General features: G+C 36.9%; 1 protein-coding gene across 1 annotated transcript; it reads left to right on the plus strand.

Moving 5' to 3' along the window:
- Positions 1-1,909: 1,909 nt before the first annotated feature.
- Positions 1,910-8,421, plus strand: LOC135700995 (esterase B1-like). The gene is made up of 4 exons (XM_065221692.1): positions 1,910-2,519; positions 2,584-2,711; positions 2,768-2,904; positions 7,923-8,421. Exons 1-4 carry the CDS (start codon positions 1,932-1,934, stop codon positions 8,294-8,296), a joined length of 1,227 nt encoding a protein of 408 aa, XP_065077764.1. The 5' UTR covers positions 1,910-1,931; the 3' UTR covers positions 8,297-8,421.
- The last annotated feature ends 15,416 nt before the right edge of the window (positions 8,422-23,837 follow it).

Below are 23,837 nucleotides of genomic sequence, written 5' to 3' on the forward strand. Positions count from 1 at the left end.
CAAACAACGAGTTTTGAAACCTGAATGCTAAAAAAATCCGTACATTGGTTGCTGCGTTCGGTTTTAAACTCATCATGCACATTAGACAATTTCTCATTCATATTGCTCATTAGCCATCTAGTTTTTCAAGTAGTATGTGGTATATTTTCAAGTAGTATGTAGCAGGGACCTTTTCAAGAATACCACCTATCAATTAAAACCGTAGTATACTTATTTTGGCTTTTGTTTTTTGTTTTGTTATAGTCACCATAGTGAGGAACCTCTACATGTTTGCCATACAATTTGCACTCTAAGGAGAAGCTTAAAATGTATTTCAGAGGTGGTTGGAAATGCTATCCAACATGAAGCTTTAGAGAGATAAATTATTAGCTAGAGAAAGGTCTGAAGAGGGTAGGTGGATAGTTCTGCTAGAGTACGTTAGTATGGAAATTGAATAGAAGTTGAAAATGAGCGAGTACTAGTCAAACGCACACTTTTTTACCCAAGTAACAATTTTGGTTTTATGAGGGTTCTGTATGTATGAGGAGATTTGAAGTATTTCATATGTTTGCCGCAAGTGTTTCGGATTATGCAGAAGAACAGTTTTACTGACGATTTTTTCCTTCTCAAAATATCATGAAAAATCTCATAATTGTTCACTAGGGGCAATGAACCAAGCTTGTGACCACACAACCACACCTAATTTTTCAAAAAGGTGTTTTTTAGACCATCATCTAATCAAAATGATATCTTAAACAAAGTTGTAGGACACTGGATTACCATTTCAACACAAATTTGGTTCATTGCCCCTAGTGAACTACTATGCGAAGCTTCATGGAATTCTGAAAGGTGAAATTTATTTATTTTTTTATTTTTCCGCTATTTGGCCTGGAACTGCTCAAAAAAACTGTGCATATAATATGTACTGATTTGGCCTGACCTTGCATCGTCTCATAACGCGAAAAGGTAAGTTAGATTTTAGATCATTCATTTTTACATCGCGGACAGAAGAATCAGCTAAATTGATCGAATAGTCTTCGAGATTCCTGTCTCTCAAGGTAAGAAATGTGGACTTGAGGAAAACGCGTTCAAAGATTTGAGTTATTTTAAAGTGCATTTAACACAAGACTAAACCAGTCATAACGACTTTGTGCATTGAATTAGCATCTTGACACAACATTCTAGAAGGTAAAGAATGCTGAAAGTACAAAAAAAAAAACGATTTTTTGAAACCCATCAACAGGTGTGTCTCCTTAATGCGATCTTTATCATTGAGCAAGTATACATTAAAAGCTCTCAAGGTTTCGATTCATCCTTTCCTGTTGACTTTGTCCTTCAAGCCCATGCATGTATATAGTTTCTAGTTGTTTATAAGATTATATACTGAAGTGATTCACAGTTCAGTGCACAGCAATTGTTTGATTTTAAAAAGGGTTACACGCATCTTCATCGTTTTCGTCGTGAGTGATTATAAAGAAGACAAATTGATTCAATTCCATCTTGTCCGTCAATTGTTTTACATAGGGGAAATGGATGTAATGTCAGCCTGAATGCCCCTAATTTGGGCTCATACATAAATTCAGCAATCGAATAAATTTTCAATAGCGACCAAAAATATCCATAAGTACCGTCCTAATGACGCGTTCATCTAGATAAAATTGATAAATAGCAGATTTTTAGATATGGGCCCAATCTTAGATCCACCATCTCATGCTAAAGCATGATACACAGCGCACAGCCGTTCACCCATGGATGCGAACAACTTGTTTTTAGTTTCTACAAAACTTTCAACGCTATCTTCACATAGCGGCATTTGAAATCAGTTTGTCATTGACCTCTGAATGCGTCGATTCGTATCTCTCGGTGACTGAAATCAATTCAGTTAAAAAGTTGGCACCTCGCCATCCAGTTGAAATGTTTTCTGTGGTCTGTGAATAAAATTGTCAACCGCTATGAATGAATTTATCATAGCAATTTATCGATTGGTGATTGGAACTGTGAAGTATTTCTTAAAGAATCGGATCATAAAAGTATGGCCCACTTCTCTCAGACCAATTGTGCAAGTGCGTCAAGGTCAGTTGCGTGGAATAACGACGACCTTACCAAACGGAAGACCGTATCATTATTTCAAAGGAATTCCCTACGCTAAACCGCCTGTAGGAGACCTTAGATTCAAACCACCTGTAGCAATCGATAAATTTTATACCTCCGTTGTTGATTGTGCTGTAGATAGAGAAGAGTTCATACAAGCCAACATGTACATTCCGTTTATAATCAGAGGTTCAGAAAAAGCTCTGTATCTGAACGTGTTCACCCCGAAATTACCGGATAAGTTCAACAGCAATCCACAACTGCCGGTAATGATTTTCATCCATGGAGGAGGCTACATTTATGGATCAGCGCTGACCTTTATGCACGATCCCGTCCATCTAGTGCAGGAAGGAGTAATTGTAGTGGTAATGAATTATCGTCTTGGACCGTTTGGATTTCTAAGTTTACCGAGCATGGGAGTTGCTGGAAATGCTGGATTGAAAGATCAGGTGAGAAATCTGTCAAACATGTGCCATGAAAAACCAACAGCTATAAAACAAATCATATTTTAAGGCGATGGCATTCAAGTGGGTGAAAGAAAATATCAATCTGTTTGGTGGTGATCCCGGAAATGTCACTATTTACGGTAATAGTGCTGGTAGCTGGTCAACGTATTTGCATTATCTGTCGGTGAATTCCAGGTATGATGCATCGAAACTAAGCCAGAATAATAGTCACTGACCATTGTTTGTTTCAGAAAATATTTCAACCGTGCGATTTGTCAGAGTGGAATTGTGTGTACGAAATCATTTTTTCAAACAGATCCGGAGCAAAAAGCTCGCAAGCTGGCAAAGATTCTTGGCTACAAGGGAAATTGTGATCAAGGTGTTTACGGTGTGTAAATAAAGCATCATTAAATTTTCTAAGTGTTCAACGGGTAGCTGAGCTACTGTTTACGGTTTGTACTTGTGGACTGAGATTTTTTTTTGCTTTATTTACAATGTTTTAAGCCAGGGGCTGGTTCACCTTGGGCTAGTGGACTGAGATGATTAGTTCTGTTTTGTAACTGATCGACTCCAACTGGCTATCGGTAAACTTTTTAAAGGGTAAAAAGACACATGAAGGGAACACGATCTTCTCATAAAAAAATGCATTACAAATCTACATTGCGAATGTTAATCATATTACTTTGAATAGCGATTGGTTTACATTTCCGTTCTTGAACTATAATGTGACCAGGCGTGTCAAAGCAGCACGTAAAATTTATCATCGTTCAGAATTATCAGATACTTCATTATGTTGCAAAGTAGACGTACTAATTAATTGAAAATAAAATGTCCGGATTAACGGACTGTCCGGTATTCGGTGCATTACGGTACGAGTGGTGTTATTCTAAAAAAATGATAGGAGCGTAGTTTGAGAAACTAAAGACAATATGCGGTGTTAATTTGTATCGAGAAAACAGATTTTTTTAAAAGAAGCAGTTTTATGGCCGATAGTACTAAAAATTGTATCCAAAAATTGCCATCAATACTACTCAAAAGATGGCTTACAATTTTAGCCGTTTTTGCAAACAATAGACCCATCTTACATTGAAGCGTCACTACAATCGTTGTATCTCTTTTATATACCAATCAAAGAAATTATGAGTCTCGAGTGAGGTTTCTTGGATTAATTAGGACTACATTTTGGTGGATAAAATAGTTCATGTTTTGGTCGTAAAGACATTGATTGATTTCCTTTATTTAGGAGATTTACAGCCACAGGCGGCTTCATCTCTGAAATTCGCAAAGATAGCGCAAATAACAAGTTCACGCTTAATTTTCGAAGACAACAATCAACAAGCAATTATCTGCGGTTGATATTGCAAGCTGTGATATCCTAGCACGGAATAGCTAACTAACAAAACTCACGAGCTACAAATCTCACCAAGCTGTGGTGAGATTGAGTTTAATGATTTTTGATTTACACCCGAACGCAACCGAAACTTCCATAACGACTGGCAGCAGTAGTGTTTGCGACTGCCATCGGTGAATAGAAAAAAGAGATAGCATTATTATGCCTACTCCTTCTGAGAAAATGAGGTGCAACTGAATCAGTAAAATCAATATAAAGCATGATATTTCGCTCGCGCGTTATATTGAGAGCGTATGAAATCAGAAAAATATCCATTTGCTAATGATTATGCCATCACTGAAACATGTCTACATCATAAAGACAAAAAAGTTTCACTGAAAGGGTCATCCAATATTACATATTCACCAATACATCAGGAGGTTTATATTAAAATCGCGTGTAATTATCACGATGCAAAACGATGATATATTGATTATTTCATAAGTCCTAAAAATTTCACAAGGATTGGTTAACAAACAACAGAAATGCAATGTTCTTAATGGTAATATAATTTAAGATGGCTCTATTGTTTTGACTACGCACTGTTGAATAGCTTTGTATTAAATCTAAGATAACACATCAAGAAGACTGGAAACTCACCCGGTTTCTCAAACGACTGCTATGAGACATGCACGGTCGTGTTATCTGCCGCTCAAATTTTAAAGAAAAGTTTCCAACCTCCATGTATTTTCCACAAGTCAAGAGAACTTTTCAAATCAAGACTAATCTTTGAAAAAAATGTGAATGTTTTCACATATATTTTAGCTATTTTTTCCATATTACAAGAAATATAAAGCAAAAATGATTATTACTGAACTGTATTGAAAAACAAATACGCTTGGACATTTTTAACGAAATTTTCTGAAAATGAATTTAGGGTAAATGTATGTAATGTCGGCCTAAATGCCCCTATTTTGGGCCCATTAATAAATTCAGAAAACGACTAAATTTTCAATAGCGACCAAAAATATCCATTAGTACCGTCTCAATGACGCGTTCATCTAGATAAAATTGATACATAGCAGATTTTTAGCGATGGACCCAATCTTAGATCCATAGAGCCATTTCTCCTATTTTAATTATAAATTTTATGGCACCATCGTACCTCCCATCCTTTTTTATGTAAGAAGCACTTAACAGCTACAAATAAAATTCGTAGTTCTTGAGAGCATTTTGATATTATGAGACAAAATATTTTTTTCCTACTTCCTTTAAATAAATAGATTTATTATCCTCATCTATTGTTTCAAATATTGTAATATAGTACCAAGATAAGATTCTTACAGTCACGTCCAATTAAATTTAATTTTGCGACTGAAAACTTTAGATGTCATTTTTTAAGTGGATGACACTAAAGTTTTGAATTGATAGCACCATCTCAGAATTTTTTACATTAAAAAGATTAACCGACAAAAAGTTCAAAGCAGGGAAAAAAGTGTCTGCAATCATATTTTATATTTGATGCCATAGTAATAATCGTTCATTCATTTAACGGGCGTTACATAAATCGCATATTAACTTTTCAGTAGAAAAAATAAATTGCAAGCTGACAACATTATATTAAAAAAATGTATCTTGATCCGTGAATCCAAACACATAAAGCGACCAATGAAACAGGCAAAACGCTTGTTACGACTACCACGACAAACACTATCTGCAACACAGCGCGATCAGAGTGGTAGAAGGATGATGATATATTGCTTGCCTACTTTGTTGTAATACACATGGTTGAGAACATAGCTTGATCGGAATCGAGAAAAGACACAACAACAACCAAATTCAGTTAACACACGTATATCATCTTCGACTTTGCTTAGTGAAGCAGCTTGCTAACAATGTGGTCATTTCCTTCTACCGGCCTGAGCGAGCTAGATTGGAAATGTTGTTTGTCATGAAAAAAAAGGAAGAAGATCATATCATTATTGCTTTCCATTTCTGACATAGCGTTATCATTCGGCTCGTTGATCGCTTGTCATATTATCATTTTGAGATATTTTTGATTCCTTGATCTTGATCAAGAGGTGGTCACTGTAGTCATTATTTGTAAAATCTGCCGGAAACAGATTCACTCAAACTGACAACTTTGATTTCTTTAATAAAAATTTGGCACCGCATAAAAATGCTGGAGCTTTTGCAGAACATTTTCGTATTGCACAACACAAAGATTTTTATCTGAGTTGACAATGGACAATTTTAAACGGAACAGGAGGAAATGTTTAAAAAGAATATCGACCAGCTTGCACTTTGCAACGCACACCTGCAATGTATTTGCTAAATTATCATTCCATCCGTTATAAAAAAAAATTCTCAAAAACTTTATGTATTGTTTGTTTTTTTTTTCTTTTTTTTTCCTTTGGTTTGTTGTCTACGCATTAACCATGTCGATGTTCTTCATTGATAAATTACCACTTAAAATGATTAAATTTTTGTTCCATTTAGTTATCGTCACGATTGCAGTACTTCCATAACATTGATCTGAAAAGAAACAGTCCTCCTCGATTAGATCCCGCAAGCTGCAAGTGACAAGTCAAATTGGCTCCCATCCTTGTCTACACCAGACTATGAATATAGTGACTATAGTTGTCACTATACACGCTTATTTTGCACTCAGTGTGCCTTTGCGGGTGGATTTTGTCAAGGCGATCCTGCAATATTCTATGCTGGAAGATGGATGGACACAATCAGGCAAAACATACTTGACATATCGAGCAGATCCAGAAAGAGGCGAGGTCAGATGATATTGTTTTTGGTTAGATGTTGTCTTTCCGACTAAAACACAAACTCCGTTGTCAGCTATTAATGAACGGATAGCGCCCAGATATGAGGAAATGTGGACAGCACTCGGTAATGTTGGGATTGATTGAGGTTGAGAGATGGGTGTTGATATTTAAGCGATTTTGATCGTTGTCAACGCTGCTCCAGTGATTGCCCTGATTTTTTCATGAAGTCAGTTTGTGAAAACTCTGAAAACATCTTGAACACGATAAAAATAGTGTTCAAACAGATTTTGATGTGAATGGGGCCTCCATTAGCTCAGTAGGTAAAGGCGCCGCTGTAAAGCAAAGCGACTGCGTAAGCGTAGCCACTGGGGGCAGGGGAGCGGTGATTGTCCCTCCTTAACTCAATAACATTAAAGCGTTCGGAAAAATGGCGTGCGACCTATTGGCATTCGGCCAAATCCTCCATAGTTAAAAAAAATCGCCTTCTCCTCGGTCCAAACCTGGCTAGGCTCTTGGGTAGTGGATAAATTCTCGACTGCCTTGAACATAGAGTATGATTGTAATTTCCACATCATCATCATCATCATCTACTTCGGCATAAGGGCCCATTTCTGTCATATTGAACATCAAATATTTCAATGATTCCGACGTGAACTATTCAATCATACATTCGGTACGATAATTTAGTTCAGAAGCTACCAAAAAAAAGTCCATAAATGGCATAAGATAATATTTACATCCATTCTTCTCGAATATAAAAGAAACGCTCCTAGTGAATCCATTTTCAATGTGTTGTGACGGAATTGAAACTCGTATTACAGAATTGAAGCGGTGTTAGATTTTTATCAATATCTCAACAACTTGTAATTCTTTATTAAATCTAACGGTACATATAGAGAGGTAAATAAATTTAAAGGTCTTCTTTCATAGATTCCAAAATTCCATTATTTGTTCAAACCCGATCGAAATAGAAGGGTAAAGTGCGGGTTGTGCTTAGTATGACAGAAATTATATCTTAACCCTACGAATGCAAAAATGGCACTGGCTTAAAAACCTTTCAATTAACAACTGTGGAAGTGCTCAAAGAACAATAAGTTGAGAGCTGGCATAAAGTCCCAGTAGAGACGAAATATAGCCAAAGAAGACGAAGTTCATGTAAATAATCCACAAATTTATATTCTCTATCAGTCTCTTTAAATAACAACTACTGAAAACCGTTCGACACTTTCCACCATAAGCCTTACTCCCATAAACCACTAAAAACGATGTAACAGAACACAATTTATTCCTTTGCAGATACACTTATGAAGGCACCAGCTCACTTGCTAGTAAAACATCAACACGACGTTGCTAATGAAGATGAGAAAAAATTATCCATGAATTTTTTGTTCCGACCGGTCATTGAACAAATCGAGACGGAAGATAGCATAATCACTACCACCCCAGAAGAGCTACTGAAGCAATTCGATACAATTCAAACGCCGCTGATCACTGGCTGTACCGACAGTGAGGGTATTTTGCCAATTCTATTAATACGTCGAAAAAACCAAACTAAAGCTTTCAGAAGAGAGCCAGAGCGGCTTGTGCCATGTTTTCTACGAGATGACCCAGCATTGGATTTGGCCGAGGTTGGAAAGCAAATCAGACACTTTTATTTTGGATCCCGCTAACTCAACAAACACACTAAGCAAAGAATGTGTGACCTAATGTCCGATAACGCATTTATTACGACCACGTTGATTAATGCAGAATTGCTGGCTAAATTTCAGCCCAGAGTGCAACACTTCCATTATCGGTTTACGTACCATGGCCGGTTTAGCTTATTCAAAGGTATTTTTAGGCTAGGTGAAATTAAAGGAGCATGCCATGGAGATGACCAGTACTACATTTTCCAGTAAGTAGTGTTTGCTTGAGGATAAAGCTCATGCACTTTAATGTGTAATTATTTACCTTGGATATGTTTGTCATCATTATACTCTTTCTAATTGAGAAGCAAAACTATTCCCTGTTGAAGTAAAACCACGATTGCCTGCTTTCGAGCACAATTTACTTAATTTTGGGTTAAAATATCCCAAAGTTGTGGGTAAAAATTACTCACAGGTAAAAATTTCAACCCATCTAATGTGGATAAGAGCTAATATTTTAAGAAAATGGGACTTTTCATACAACAAGCAGAAAAAATGCTTTGAAGTTGGATATTTAATACACGCTAAAAACGAATAAACCACTTATGGGTTGAAAATCAACCCTTATTTAATACAAGTACGCATATCCACTAATGGGCTCAATTTTTAACCCATCAATTAATAAAGGGTGATACGGTCAAAATTTGGTCAATATCAACTTGACGTATTTCTTTCAATTTTGCATTTAAAAAACCTGAACACCCCTCATTTTGAAGGTGTGTGTGTGTAGAATGTTGCTCCTATTTTGATTTTGGAATTCACTCTTCAGTTGTCAAAATGCCGTCCAAGCAAGAAGAGCAGCGTATCAAAATTTTGCTCGCGCATCGCGAAAATCCGAGCTACTCGCACGCAAAGTTGGCAAAATCGCTAAAAGTTGCCAAATCAACCGTTACAAATGTAATTAAAGTGTTTGGGGAACGTTTGTCGACAGCCAGGAAGTCTGGATCGGGGGGAAATCGAAAACCGGAAGCCGCTGAGACGACAAAGAGAGTTGCCGGTAGTTTCAAGCGAAACCCTAACCTCTCTCTCCGAGATGCCGCAAATAAGCTGGGTGTATCGTCTACAACCGTGCATCGAGCCGAAAAACGAGCCGGACTATCGACTTACAAGAAGGTAGTGACTCCAAATCGCGATGATAAACAAAATACGACGGCCAAAGCGCGATCCCGGAGGCTGTACACGACGATGCTGACGAAGTTTGACTGCGTGGTAATGGACGACGAAACCTACGTCAAAGCCGACTACAAGCAGCTTCCGGGACAGGAGTTTTATACGGCAAAAGGAAGGGGAAAGGTAGCAGATGTTTTCAAGCACATGAAACTGTCAAAGTTCGCAAAGAAATATCTGGTTTGGCAAGCCATCTGTACCTGTGGCTTGAAAAGCAGCATTTTCATAGCTTCCGGGACTGTCAACCAAGAAATTTACGTGAAAGAGTGTTTGAATAAACGTCTGCTGCCTTTCCTGAAGAAACACGGTTGTTCCGTACTGTTTTGGCCGGATTTGGCATCTTGCCATTACGGTAAAAAGGCCATGGAGTGGTACGCCGCCAACAACGTGCAGGTGGTTCCCAAGGACAAGAACCCTCCCAACACGCCAGAGCTCCGCCCAATTGAGAAATACTGGGCTATTGTCAAGCGGAACCTAAAGAAGACCAAAAAAACTGCTAAGGGCGAGCAGCAGTTCAAGGCAAACTGGCTTTCTGCGGCGAAGAAGGTGGACAAGGTGGCTGTACAAAATCTGATGGCAGGGGTCAAGCGTAAGGCCCGGCAATTCGGATTTGGAAAAGCGGAAGCCTAACTGAATATTTTTCCTGAATTTTATACTAATTGAACTTGAAAAAGAAATTTAATTTGATTTTTTAAATAAACGATTTCACCGATTTACACGCGTTTTCCCTTGACCAAATTTTGACCGTATCACCCTTTAACTATTGCTCATAATTTTGTGAACAACAATCAAGTAACCAGTTTACCTCAGATTATTAATGACCCTGACTATTAGTGACAAAAATTTAATAAAACTCCCCCCTTTTTTCCCCACTCACACTCATGTATCGTGCACACTGCTAGTGGTGCATAGGGACAAAGTGAAAAGTTTCCATCCTGGGTGGCTGCTCACTTTTATCTTTTCCTGGGTCCAAGTCAGATTCCTGTTGACTTCTTTTAATTCCTTGTTGAGGCTCCACCACAATGACTCCCTGGGTTTGCCTCAGCTGCGACGTCCTGCTGGAATCCAATCCTGCACATGCTTGCAGATTTCGATTCCGACACTTCGTAGTGTGTGGCCGACCCACCACCACTTACGTTCTCGAATTCTGTTGATATCGACTTCTGATGACATCGACAATGGAGCTCAGAATTCCAGATCCAGTTTTGAGGCCACCAGGCATGAAATATATACCGCTGATACCAGTTGATGAAGACCAGCAGTTTTTGAATGCTCTCCGCTGATACACACCACGTATCGCGTTTGAATCGAATATTTGTATTTTGGTGCGTTGACTTATCTGGTCAGATCTCCACATATTTCGTAAACTCTGCCATAGCCGTCTTGACTTTCTCCACTGCTTGCCCGGTATTGTAAAGTTAGAAGGGTTGTTCGTATTGACATCCAACGATTTGGTCTTCTTTACAATGATATTGAAACTTGCTGCAGAGGAACGATCACCTAGGTTGTTGAGCTTACTCTGCATATCCGAGCGCTGCATCATCAGCCAAATCGAAGTCGTTGAGGTGCTCCATAGTGATAGGCTGCCAAAGTAGCCCAAAATTCGTTATACAGTCCCTTGCACCTACCATGATCTCGTCGGTTACAATGAGGAATAGTAATGCCGTGGATACACTTGTATGACATACTAAATAATGCTCATGCTCATTTGTATAATAAGCTATAATCATGGTCCATCCATGGTCACACTTGTATAGTTTTTGGATTTGCTCATAATTTATTATACAAATAATGCTCATATTCAGAGTTTATCATACAAGTGTATCCACGGCATAACGGTGATAGTATACATCATTGCCTCACATCTGCGACTACCCGGATATGTTCGAACAAGGCTCCGTTTTGCAGGACTCTACATCTACGACACCAACACTGGCAAAAAGAGATGATCACCGATTTGCTCATGTACTTACGATGTGTTGAAACAGTTCAATCGTACCACACTCAAGACGTTATCTGAAGGGAGGCATCTAGACGTAGGTTTGGAAATTGCAGCTATTGTTAACTCTACCACGGTATGTGCTCCTGTCACCGTCGACTTGAGGATCTCGAGAAGACACGGGTAGAGGAGGTGCTGCTACTGTTCCTTTCGACCAATAATGACAGTAAATGATGGTAAGTTTCCATCTAGAGTTATGTACTTTAACTATTTTGTTTGTATTACTTCTGCGTTACGGTTTACATAGTTGAGGATGCTAAGTGGTCATTTTTATATGATAGATGAGGAGATGAAAGTATAGAGTTGATAGTTCCGTTAGAGTATGGCAGTGTGAAAATTGTATATAGAGAGTAGAAAGCGAGCAAGTACAATTTTGAAGAAGGTACGAAGTTTACTTAACATAATTTCATGAATATGTGTTACTTGGGTCGTACTGCTCATCAATAAGGTTGGCAATTTTATCCGGGACTTCTTTGCGCGTCAGGGCGCCCCACTGATTTTCGTGATTGAGTAGGTCGAAAGCTTTTTCATAGTCCATGAATACCAAATAGAGGGACTCTTGGAATTCGTTGACCTGCTCCAGGATGATAGACAACATGGTTCACACAAGATCTTCGGGCACGGAATCCTGTTTGCAGCCGCCAGAGAGCGTCGGTCTTCTCCTGTATCCGATTCAGAATAACTTTGCCCAGAACTTTGAGAACAATACACAGTAACATGATAGTCACCAATTGCCGCATATAGTCTGAGATACCCCTTCTCAGGGACCTACGCTGATCCACTGCATCCAGTCGGCCGGAAAAGTCGCGGTGTACCAGAAAATTCAAAATAGTTGATGCAACATTTGTGCCGATAACATGGGGTAAGCTTTCAGCATCTCTGCTGATATGCGGTCGACCCCGGTAGCCTTGTTTTATTTCATACTTCGGATAGCTGCATCAATATTTTGCAGTGATGGGACCTCGGAGTTTACGCGAGTGATGCGCCGCATCCTTGGCAATCACGCTTACACTACACGACCGGCACCGCTGTGTTGCTATTCAGTGTTTTGTGATGTTTTGAAGCTTTGAGTTCCGTAGTCGCTTCGCGTGCTTTTTCTTTTGGATTAGTGTCATTCTAACTGGTTAATTTATGGCGAGTTTTTGTACTTAAATACCGCTTAGACACCCACCCGAAAACACGTAATAGAAATTGATTGGAACTGATTCTGATTGAATCCTTCCAGAGAGGTCATTCAATCGGAATGGCTTGTTTGGTCTCATTTTACTGCTGATGTGTCGTTGCCGTTGAAGGTGCTGCCGGGATTCAATGATAATAACTCGATTGTTTTTGTGATATAAAGAGCTCGGTGGAACAGCTACCGTTTTTGCTTACTTGGCAGAAGTTCATGGGTTCAATCCCAAGCTCGTATTATAGAGATCTTAATGTCACTATGCAAACGATCACATCACTTATGTTGCCACAAACTATGAACATGAGCATTATTTGTATAATAAATTATTAGCAAATCCAAAAACTATACATGTGTGACCATGGATGTGCTCATGCTCATAGTTGGTCATACAAGTTTATCCGCGGCATTACCATGGTGAATCCAGATCATATTAATCTTTCCTACTAACAAAAATCCCTCCCGTTACAACCGTGAATATGCAGAGGTAAACACTGTCTAAAATAATAACGGTGTTCGAACTAACATTCGTTCGCTTCCTCAATGTTCGCAAGGACGTAGGCAATTTGTTTGGGATTATATCCCCCCTCCCCCCCCACTCCCCTGCGTAGATAATTATCTGTACAATGTTGTTTTAAATTGTATGGCAGTCGCTCCCCTCCCTATACTGTCTACGTTGTTTATGAACAACCCCTAATGAGCTTCCAAAACTTTTTCGCTGAAAATGTTTAGCTAAACCCAAGATTAGACGCACCCGTTATGGCTATAAATATACCAAATTTAAGTTATCAATATCAGTAAAACGGATTGCTGGATCAAGACCAGCAATCCAATGTTTTACTGAAAAACAGCAAACGATATTTTTACTGAAAACATCAGCTAACATAAACTAACACCCAGTAAAAGAGCTGTCAAACTATTAGCATCACAGTCGCAAGTATTTTTGCATTCGTACACCACCACCAAACCGCAGGAGTAGGAAGAGCTGAAAAAAATTACAAATAGATGAAAATATGTAGGTAAGCACACTGGTTCGGACACTGGTTATATTTAATAAACGATACTTGGAAAGGAGTCTGGCATTTTATCTTTATTATTCGTATATTTACAGAAGCTGGAAGCTCATATAGTGAAAACAAATTCGATTTACTGAATTTTAATCAGCAAAATGCTGCCAAATGTCAAAATTTTTAATTACTGAAAGATCAGTAAAGAAATATTGATGATTTTCAGTAAAAGGTTGTCATTTTGACAGAAGTTGGAATTGGTGTGTATACACCAAATTTTAGTTTTCATTATCAGTAAAACCGAATTGCTGGATCATGATCAGCAATCCAATACTTTACTGAAAAAATTAAAGGGTTGTGTCCTAGACACGACCGCAGTATGACGTAGAACCACACAAAATTGATGTTTTTCATGCATTTTGACTATTATACTTTACCTTAAAATTTTCAAGTAATTCAATGTTTCGGTCATGGTTCACTCAAAACAATTTAAAAAAATTTCTTGGCAAATATATTAATGAGAAATTCCACATGATTTTCATTTGACCACACATAAACAGAATCCACTCAGAAGTACACATGACATTTATACGCAAATGAATAGTATGTGTGGTCACGCATGGTTTTTATATGTACATATATTAAGTATGTGGCCGACACATAGATATTGATTTGTTGATCACGTTGCAACAATTCATGTGTGGAACACATAAAAACTCCAGAACAAGATCCTAAGGATGATCCTAAACAGTCCAGGACCCGAAATTCTGAGGTTCACCGAAGATCGACGAACGGTATCCTTGGAAAGGTTCAGAGACACCTGTCTGAGATCAGATCTTCAGATCATACGTGATCTGGCACGTTAGTTAAGTTAGATTCGTAGTTAGGTAGGTTATCAAATTTTTCAATTAAAACAGAACACAGGACCTAGTGCCACGCCGTCCGAAGCGGTAATGAGCAGAGGCAGGAGAGCAGAGCTGATTTATATCTTTTCAGGTTCAAGCAGAATGATGTGCAACCAAGTGGTATTCGTTTATGATGACTGGGTTTGGGAAAAAGGCTTATTTCATGAAACAGTGATAAAATTATCATTTGTGCATTTTCAAAAGTTTAATTACTGAAAAATTGGAAAAATATTTATTTCAGCAGGTTCGTAATGTAATATCCTATCGATTGGCGTATTTGGATTTTAATTTCATCTATGAATGACAAAGTTACAAGCGTTCAAAACCTAACACTCCTTCACCACACATATTTTTTTATTTGCACCCAGTATAGTCGACAAAGACGTAGTTCTACGTCAAAACAGCAAACGACTTTTTTTTTACCGAAAAAATCAGCTAACATAAACTGACACCCAGTCAAAGAACTGTCAAACTGTTAGCATCGCAGTCGCAAGTATTTTTGCATTCGTACACCACCGATCGAACCGCAGGAAAGAAAACTACAAATAAATAGTATGTAGGTAATAATAACTGATGGCTCGGACACTGGTTATATTTAATAAATGATACTTGGAAAAGAGTCTGGCGATTTTATCTTTATTATTCGTATATTTGTATAAACGAGAAGCTGGAAGCTTATGTAGTAAAAACAAATTCAATTTACTGAATTTAATAGTTTATTCAGCAAAATACTGCCAAATGCCAGAATTTTTAATTGCTGAAAGATCAGTAAAGAAATATTGCTGATTTTCAGTAAAAGGTTGTCATTTTGACAGAAGTTGGAATTGCTGAAAAATTCAGCAGCATTATTTTGCTGGAAAGTTTGCTGATTTTTCATCAAGACTAAAATCAGCAAAATTCTGCTGATTTTCAGCGATTTAAATTTGGAGTGTACGCTATACGAAAATCTGAATCAAATCGAGAATAAGGAAACTTTTTTATGATCGATAGAGTGTAGGGGTGTAATTTTTTCATGTATTTTATCCAAAATCCCCATACAAAATTCAAACTAAAAGCACCAGCACATTCTACAACCAAATGAGCTAAAACTTTCAGATAATGGTTTTCTCAACTAAAGGCAAAAATCTAGAGGTTGGCCCGTGGAAAATCAGCACTTTTATTTTTGTGGGCCATTCTACTGATACACCCTACATCCGTTTGGTTTATCGTGCAATTTTGCTACACCGGGGTATTATGGATAATATGGGTGTTTTTAAGGTGCGTTTTGTTATTTTTTTTGTCGATTTTGCATTAGTTTCTATATGCAAAAGTATGTTTACCTATTGTCAATATTTCCGTCAATCACATTAATACATACATACACAATACTGTACCCTACACCATCAACATTAGTGTCAATAATTCACCATCTTATCAATATTATTCATGCGTGTAGGGTCCACTATATGTGCGATCATTCAAACTCAAACTCTTTTCGTTAATAGTGTTAAAATATACAACAACAGGAACTAATTTAATTCAAAACAGTTTATTTGATGAAATTGCCGTACCGTTATCTCTTAATGCAACGTTCATCTATCTTTCTACTAACAGCTCACCGATGCTTCCATCCGTACCTCCGGATAGCGATGAAATCAAAGTGCGAAACAATATTGTACGACTATGGGTGAATTTCGCAAAGTATGGCCATCCAACGCCACTGAAGCATGACGGTTTTAGGTCAACGGTTTTGACTTGGCCTTCGGTCCAGTGCCACACTGCCGACACGATAGATTTTAACCTAAGTTACATCGACATCAACACGGAGTTGTGCGTTAAAGAAAATCCCAACAAGCAACGGATTGATTTTTGGCGGCAAGTGATTCAGCAGTACAGGAAAGCTTTACTTCAATAGGTGGAATGAATCGAATAAAACGAAAGTGTGAAAATCATAGCAAAGTTTATTACACGTAAATTTTGTATTCGGTTTTTGTTTGAACATACTCAGGGTACCTATATGCTAATTTAAGATAAAAATAAAATAAAAATCACACTAGGCTTTCAGTTCTTATGCAAAATTTCATAGTGTCTATATATATTCTCTTCCTAATCAAGAACAATTTTCGTTAAACCTGTTTCTATTTATCACAGCAATCAATCATCTCTTCCAAACAAATAGCCTTTCACCATATTTGCGATCCAAATGTAATATAAAAGTGTATGCAACACATTTTTTGATAACTTAAGTTTTATTTTAAAAATGACGATGGGCAAATCTTTCTACCTACTTCTGGTGCTCAACCAGTTATTGAATCCTAAAATTAAATCCTATTATGAAAAACACGATTTCTGAATTATTTATGTAGAAGCATTTATACTATAATTATATATTCACACCTGTCATCAACTTAACTTTCTTTAATCATGTCTGTTCGGTCTATACACACTTAGTATTTTTCAATGATTGGCATCGCCGACTAGTTCAGCATTTTATGTCTCTTAAATCTCAGTAAAAATAAATGTCGAACAGGTTCCAATCTCGAAAAAAAATTAAGTGTGTATGGACAGGACAGACATGATCAAAGAACGTTAAGTTGTTGATTAATTTAGACCAGTAATGCTGGTAGATCACCTTTTCCTGATGCTTTAATGGTATAAGACCTTCCACCGAAACCTAGTCCTAACGACTTCAAACTAGGGGCACAGGATTTTTTTTTGTAATGAAAGGAACACATATCAGTCCTTGTTATTTGTTATGTCCTGTTAATAGTGACAAGATTCAGGTTTTTCCACTGAGAATGATCTTGAAACAAGAAAAAAAATAATTAGCTATTTGTCATCTATGTGATTCCTAATCTTTTATTCGCTTTTCTCTAGTTTGAAGTGATTAAGACTAGGGTTCGGATGCATGGTCATTATCGGTGTCATTGCTTGAATTTATTCCTAAGGAATCCGATTTTAACCGACAACGGGGCGTGCTTTTGGAGGGTGTTTTAACCCTTCGAATGGTAATTAGCGGGACCTTTTAATTATTTAGAATCGGTTCCATGTAATAAAGGCATGAATGAAAATTTTATCAAAACCAAATACTTCTTCATTTCTCAATGGACTAAAATAATGCAACGGGATATACCACAATAGATAACATTACTGGTCGCAGTGGATTTATGTCCCGAACAGAGGAAAACATAAAAAAATAAGGGTTATGTCCAAAGCACGACCCCATTGTGGACGTAGGACTTCGAAGTTATTTTTGCTGCTTCATTCAGTAATATATTAATAAAAAATAAATTTTGTAGAAATTTTACACCAAAAAGAACAATTCGTTATTTTTTTTAAATTAGGTGGTTATTGAATAAACTGAATCTTCCAAAAGTTATTGTGGCGGTTTCAAGCAATGCTGTTACAACTCAAAATAAAAATCATCGAAAATTTCACTTTGCTTTTGATCCATTGTAGATTCTGCCTCTAAGGTTTCCCTAATAAAATTTGTATAGTTATTTTGCTTAACAAAGTGTTCGGGGTATCATCCAAACCATTTTTACACATTGAGTATGAATGCTAGTCCCAAGCATCGTCTATTGGTTCTCTGTGTAATCACAGCTGATCTGGAAAAAAAAACGGAGTAAAAACCACGGGCGGTCAATCATGCTCATGATCCGGCTCATTAATTGTAGATTTTGTGCCTGAATTCCAGTGTTTTGGCAATCCCCGATAAAGGAATGTACACGCTTAGTTTATATTGCAGTGTAGCTCACCGTATTATTTTGCTGGGTTTCAATAAAAGACATGTCGAGATTTAGTTAATAAAGGAGAGCATTGCTGAGATCTCAGTAAAATTAAATACATGACTAGTCAGCGTTGCCAATCTCGATTATTCCATCTAATGGTGAACGGCGTTGAAATTGTGTAAGTTTTTAACCAACTAAACGGAAAAAAAAAAATATTAAATTAGGAGTTGTGACAATATTGCATGAAACCGACGAAATATCCTTCGGAGTCAGTTTGCCAAAAAGAACAATCTTCTATCTAATAAGAGATTAAAAGTTAGTGCTAGTAGAGGGAGGGAGAAATTTTCACAGGATGGTTTTTAAAATTCCTTCACGGGACAGTATTTTTTTAAAATGCATGTATGACTATTTAAGCATTTTAATTAAATTTGGTTTTCACTTCGGGAGATTTGTCGCGTGAGCTTACGAAAATATGTGATGAAGTGACAAGCAGTCTAACCATGGACATTAGACTGATGCAAAATTTGATATTTTCGCTCCACAGTGCTCAAACGGTTTCAAATCAGGTCCTGATTAGCCTACCGAAATTTAAACTCATTTGGTAAGAAACAGGCTTGGCACAAACTATTCGAAGTTTATAGGGAAATTATTATGGGAAAATCAAACTTTTTGTTCATTGTCTTCTACCCATATTGCTTTTTCGAAAATTTCTATAGCTATTCTTACGGGAAATTTTATAAGCTACAACTTTGCACAATATTGTTTTTCAGCCAAATGTCAAATTAAATAGTTTTTAATTGTTTAAGAGATTGATAATCTTATGGCATGATCGAGCAGCTGTTCTGTAGGCAACACTGTATTCTGCCATGATATTTGTGCTCTATTCTTCGCACCAGAAACACCAATGTTGCCTGCTGAACTGTTGAATGAGCATTATCATAAGACATTAGTGACTTGAATCATTAATAACTTTTGTTCCTTACATTTGATTGAAAAGTGGTTTTGAACAAAGTTGTAGCTGAGAAAATTTTCTACAATCACTGCTATCATTTTTAAAAGCATAGTGATGTGATGATTTTTTAGATAGATATGAACAAAAACATAAGTTTTCCCAAAGTAATTCCCATATAAACTTGAAATGGTTTGTGCCTCGTCAGTTTCATACTAAAGTAGTTCAAATTTTTGGAGGCTAAGCAGGACCCAATTTGGAATCGTTTAAGCACTGTGGAGCGAAAATTTCAAATTTTGCATCAGTCTAATGGACATGGCTGCGCAATGCACTGAACGGTGTTCTACTTCAAATGAGCAATGTCTTGCCGACAGTTGGTGGGGACATTTTGAATGAAATTAAATGCCTAGCCTCTGTAATTAATACTATGGACGCACGTTTGCCGTCCCCGCCCAGCCTAATGGACGAATTGAACAACAAAACTACCGAAACAACAATGATGCCGCCGACTCCGGTTGGAAGGTGTGGAAAGCTGATTGGACGGAGTACGATGCTCGAAAATCGCGACATCTGAGCCAGAAAAAATTGGCTGCAAAGGCTAGTAAGCGGAGGAAGCAGAAAAGGGCCTACTAAAAAATGTTCAACAAAACCAACAACTCACACAATCGTAGCAGAAACAACAACAACAACAAAATCAACAACAACAACTACAACAGAAACAACGACGACTACAACTGCAACACCAATCACGCCAACAACAACCACAACAACAAAAACAACAACAACAACAACAACAACAACAACAACAACAACAACAACAACAACAACAACAACAACAACAACAACAACAACAACAACAACAACAACAACAACAACAACAACAACAACAACAACAACAACAACAACAACAACAACAACAACAACAACAACAACAACAACAACAACAACAACAACAACAACAGCAAACATAACATCAACCACAACAATGACAACAACAATTTTGTAACAGTTTCCACAGCAGTGTTAGTCAGAATAGAAACAACCTACTGCCACCTGATCGAGAGCTTCTTGCGGCAGCGAAAGATCAGTTTTCCAGACCGCCGCAGGCTAACTATTGACCCACAATGCACTTCCAACGAGGGGAAATCTTAAGCCCCTACCCGGCGTGTGATGTTTACCCACGTACCGTTCCAGCGCACTTACATAACGGGATGGCTGCAACTGCATCATGCGAGGCGTGTGTATGCAGGAAATCGTGTTTTGTACGAAATTGACGCACCCCTTGGAGGAAGACAATGATCCGGCAGACCCCGACATTATCCAAGACTTGACGACTTCTCTACATCAAGGAGAGGCACTCGTTTTTTCTACAAAACTGACACGCTCCATAGAGGAAGGAAATAACGAAGATCACGACACTTTGCAGAACGAAACAAATTCGGAACATGGATCAGGGGTTAATAATTTTGATAATAGTTTTATGAATGACAGGTTACCATCAACTTCTTCACCTAATCTTCAGACCACTACAGAAATTTTGGAATATTGCCAAAATGTTAACCGCATGAGAAGCGCCGGTAAAATGAATGAAATTACCAAAAATATATTAAGTTCTACTTACTCTGTCATAATGGCTAATGAAACAAGTTGGGATGATAGTGTGAGAAGTGAAGAAGTTTTTGGTAACAATTATAACGTTTATAGAGACGACCGCAATTTTCAATGATCTGGAAAAAAATCGGGAGGTGGAGTATTAATAGCGATTTCGACCCAATTGAATTCAGAAATCATTATGGCTACTAAATTTAAAGAATTCGAACATGTATGGGTAAAAGCGCAAGTAGCAGATGAAACTTATGTCTTTGCTTCGGTATACTTTCCTCCAAACAATGCTCATAAGGACACGTATGATAAGTTTTTGGAAAAGCGGAAGAAATTTTGTCTAGTTTACCCCCTGAAGTAAAAGTACATATATATGGGGACTTTAACCAACGCAATGTTGACTTTATTTCTGATATGGACAAAGAAAGCATCTTATTTCCAGTCGTTGGGGAAAATGAAACACTCCATTTCATTTTTGACAAAATTGCAAATTTAGGACTTAATCAAATTAACCATGTGAAAAATCAACAAAATTGTTATTTAGACCTTTTATTAAAAAATACTTATGAAGATTTCTGTGTGACTGAATCGTTAAGTCACATATGAAGAAATGAAATGTTTCACACAGCAATAGAATATTCTTTATTCGTTCACATAAATGAAAGAACCAATGCTTGCGAATTTGATGAAATCTTTGATTACAATTCAGCAAATTATGAAATTATTAGAAATAGATTGAACATTGTCGATTTGCAAGCAATATTAAGAGCTGAAGGAAATGTTGAATGTGCAGTTGACGTATTCTACAATGTGTTGCTTGAAATAATACTTGAAGAAGTGCCAACTAAAAGAAGAAGACGTCAGAGTCATGCAAAACATCCGGTTTGGTACAACAGGGAACTGAAAAATTTTAAAATTCAAAAGCAAAAAGCGCACAAATTTTATAAAAAATATAATAGTGAAGAAACTTTGGCATACTATTTAGACATTTGCGATCAGTTAAATTTGGCCGTGAATATGGCATTTGAGGAGTATAATTTAAAAACTGAACTTGAAATAAAATCTAGAAATTCTTCAATTATGTGAAAACCAAATTAAAATCTGATAATTTTCCATCAAAGATGCATTTGGACGATAGGGTAGGTGAGAACTCGGATGATATATGCAATTTGTTTGCAAATTTCTTCCAAGAAATCTATACTACGTTTTCAGAAAAGGACCGTGACCGTGAATATTTTGAATCTTATCCAGAATTTTCAAGTGACATCAGCGTAATTCAAATCAAGGTTCATGATATCTTAAAGGGTTTAAACAATGTAGATGCATCTAAAGGTCCTGTCCCTGACGGTGTTCCGCCAGTTTTTATGAAAGCTTTAGCAACTGAACTTACTGCTCCATTATTTTGGATTTTCAATATGTCACTGGAATCCGGAAACTTCCCTAAAATATGGAAAAACTCGTTTTTAGTGCCTATCTTTAAATCGGGCAAAAAATCCGGCATACGTAATTATCGTGGTATAGCTATTATCTCTTGCATTCCGAAACTTTTCGAGGCGATTGTGAATGAAAAACTTTTTCTTCAAATTAAAAACAGAATAACTACTATGCAACATGGCTTCTTTAAAGGCCGTTCAACAACTACGAATTTTCTCGAATTAATTAATTATTCCTTGAATGTAATGGATAACGGAAACCATGTAGAAGTGTTGTATATAGATTTCAGAAAAGCGTTTGATCAAATTGACATACCCATGCTTCTTTTTAAACTTCAAAAAATGGGAATTCATTACGCACTCCTCAAGTGGCTTGAATCATATTTAACTGACCGCCATCAAATAGTAAAATACAAAGGAAAGATATCAAATCCCGTTGATATCACTTCTGGAGTTCCTCAAGGCTCCCATTTAGGACCGCTTTTATTTATTCTCTTCGTCAATGACATATCTTTCATTATTAAGAAATTGAAAGTTTTAATCTATGCTGACGACATTAAACTTTTTTTGGAAATAAAAGATGCAAAAGACATCATCACATTCAAAGAGGAAATACAGATATTCCATACTTGGTGCCAAAAAAGCCTGCTACAATTAAATATAAAAAAATGTAACTCAATTACCATTAGTAGAAAACGAATCCTACCCGTTATAACAATCACTTTAGGAAACCATATCGTAGAAAAGTGTGATAGAGTCAGGGATCTAGGTGTTATTTTGGACTCAAAACTTACTTTCACCGATCATTATAACACAATTATTAACAGAGCTTACAACATGCTTGGTTTCATAAAACGTTTCTGCTATAACTTTCACGATCCGTATACGATAAAAACATTATACATTGCTTATGTAAGGTTGATATTAGAATATTGCAGCATAATTTGGTCTCCTTTTTCAATCACACACGAAGAAAGAATAGGGTCCGTTCAAAAGCAGTTTATATTGCATGCACTCCACAAGTTAGGTTGGACTGTATTTGCTCTGCCATCTTACACAGCTCGGTGTATGCTCATAAATATCCAAACATTAAATGAGCATCGTGAATTTGCTATGATTTCTTTCGTAAACGATATCGTATCACATCGCATTGATTCTATAGAACTATTGTCATCCTTAAATGTATATACACCATCTAGGCATTTACGAAATAGAAATATATTTGCTACAAATCGTCATCGTGCGAATTATGCCAAATTTAGACCCTTGAACCAAATGATGGATACATATAATAAGCACTGCGATAACATTAACTTTACAATGACAAAAACCAAATTAAAACAATATTTTAATTCCTCGCATAACGTCAGCTAGAAGTAATGTTTTAACTTGTTCTCAAGACATATTATAAAAAAAATATATAAACAAAGACAAAATTGTAAAAATAGCTCTTAAGACAACAATTGTAAAACGGTCTACACTGATTGATGACAAATAAATAAATAAAGAATGAGGAATCCTTACATTACATTTCCGACATTCTATCACTCAAATTCGAAACAGATTCTTTCACCTTTAATCGC

Source organism: Ochlerotatus camptorhynchus, unplaced genomic scaffold, assembly GCF_037179485.1.
Source record: "Ochlerotatus camptorhynchus isolate MF236.1 unplaced genomic scaffold, CSIRO-AGI_Acam_v1.1 ptg000146l, whole genome shotgun sequence".
NCBI classification, from domain to species: domain Eukaryota; kingdom Metazoa; phylum Arthropoda; class Insecta; order Diptera; family Culicidae; genus Ochlerotatus; species Ochlerotatus camptorhynchus.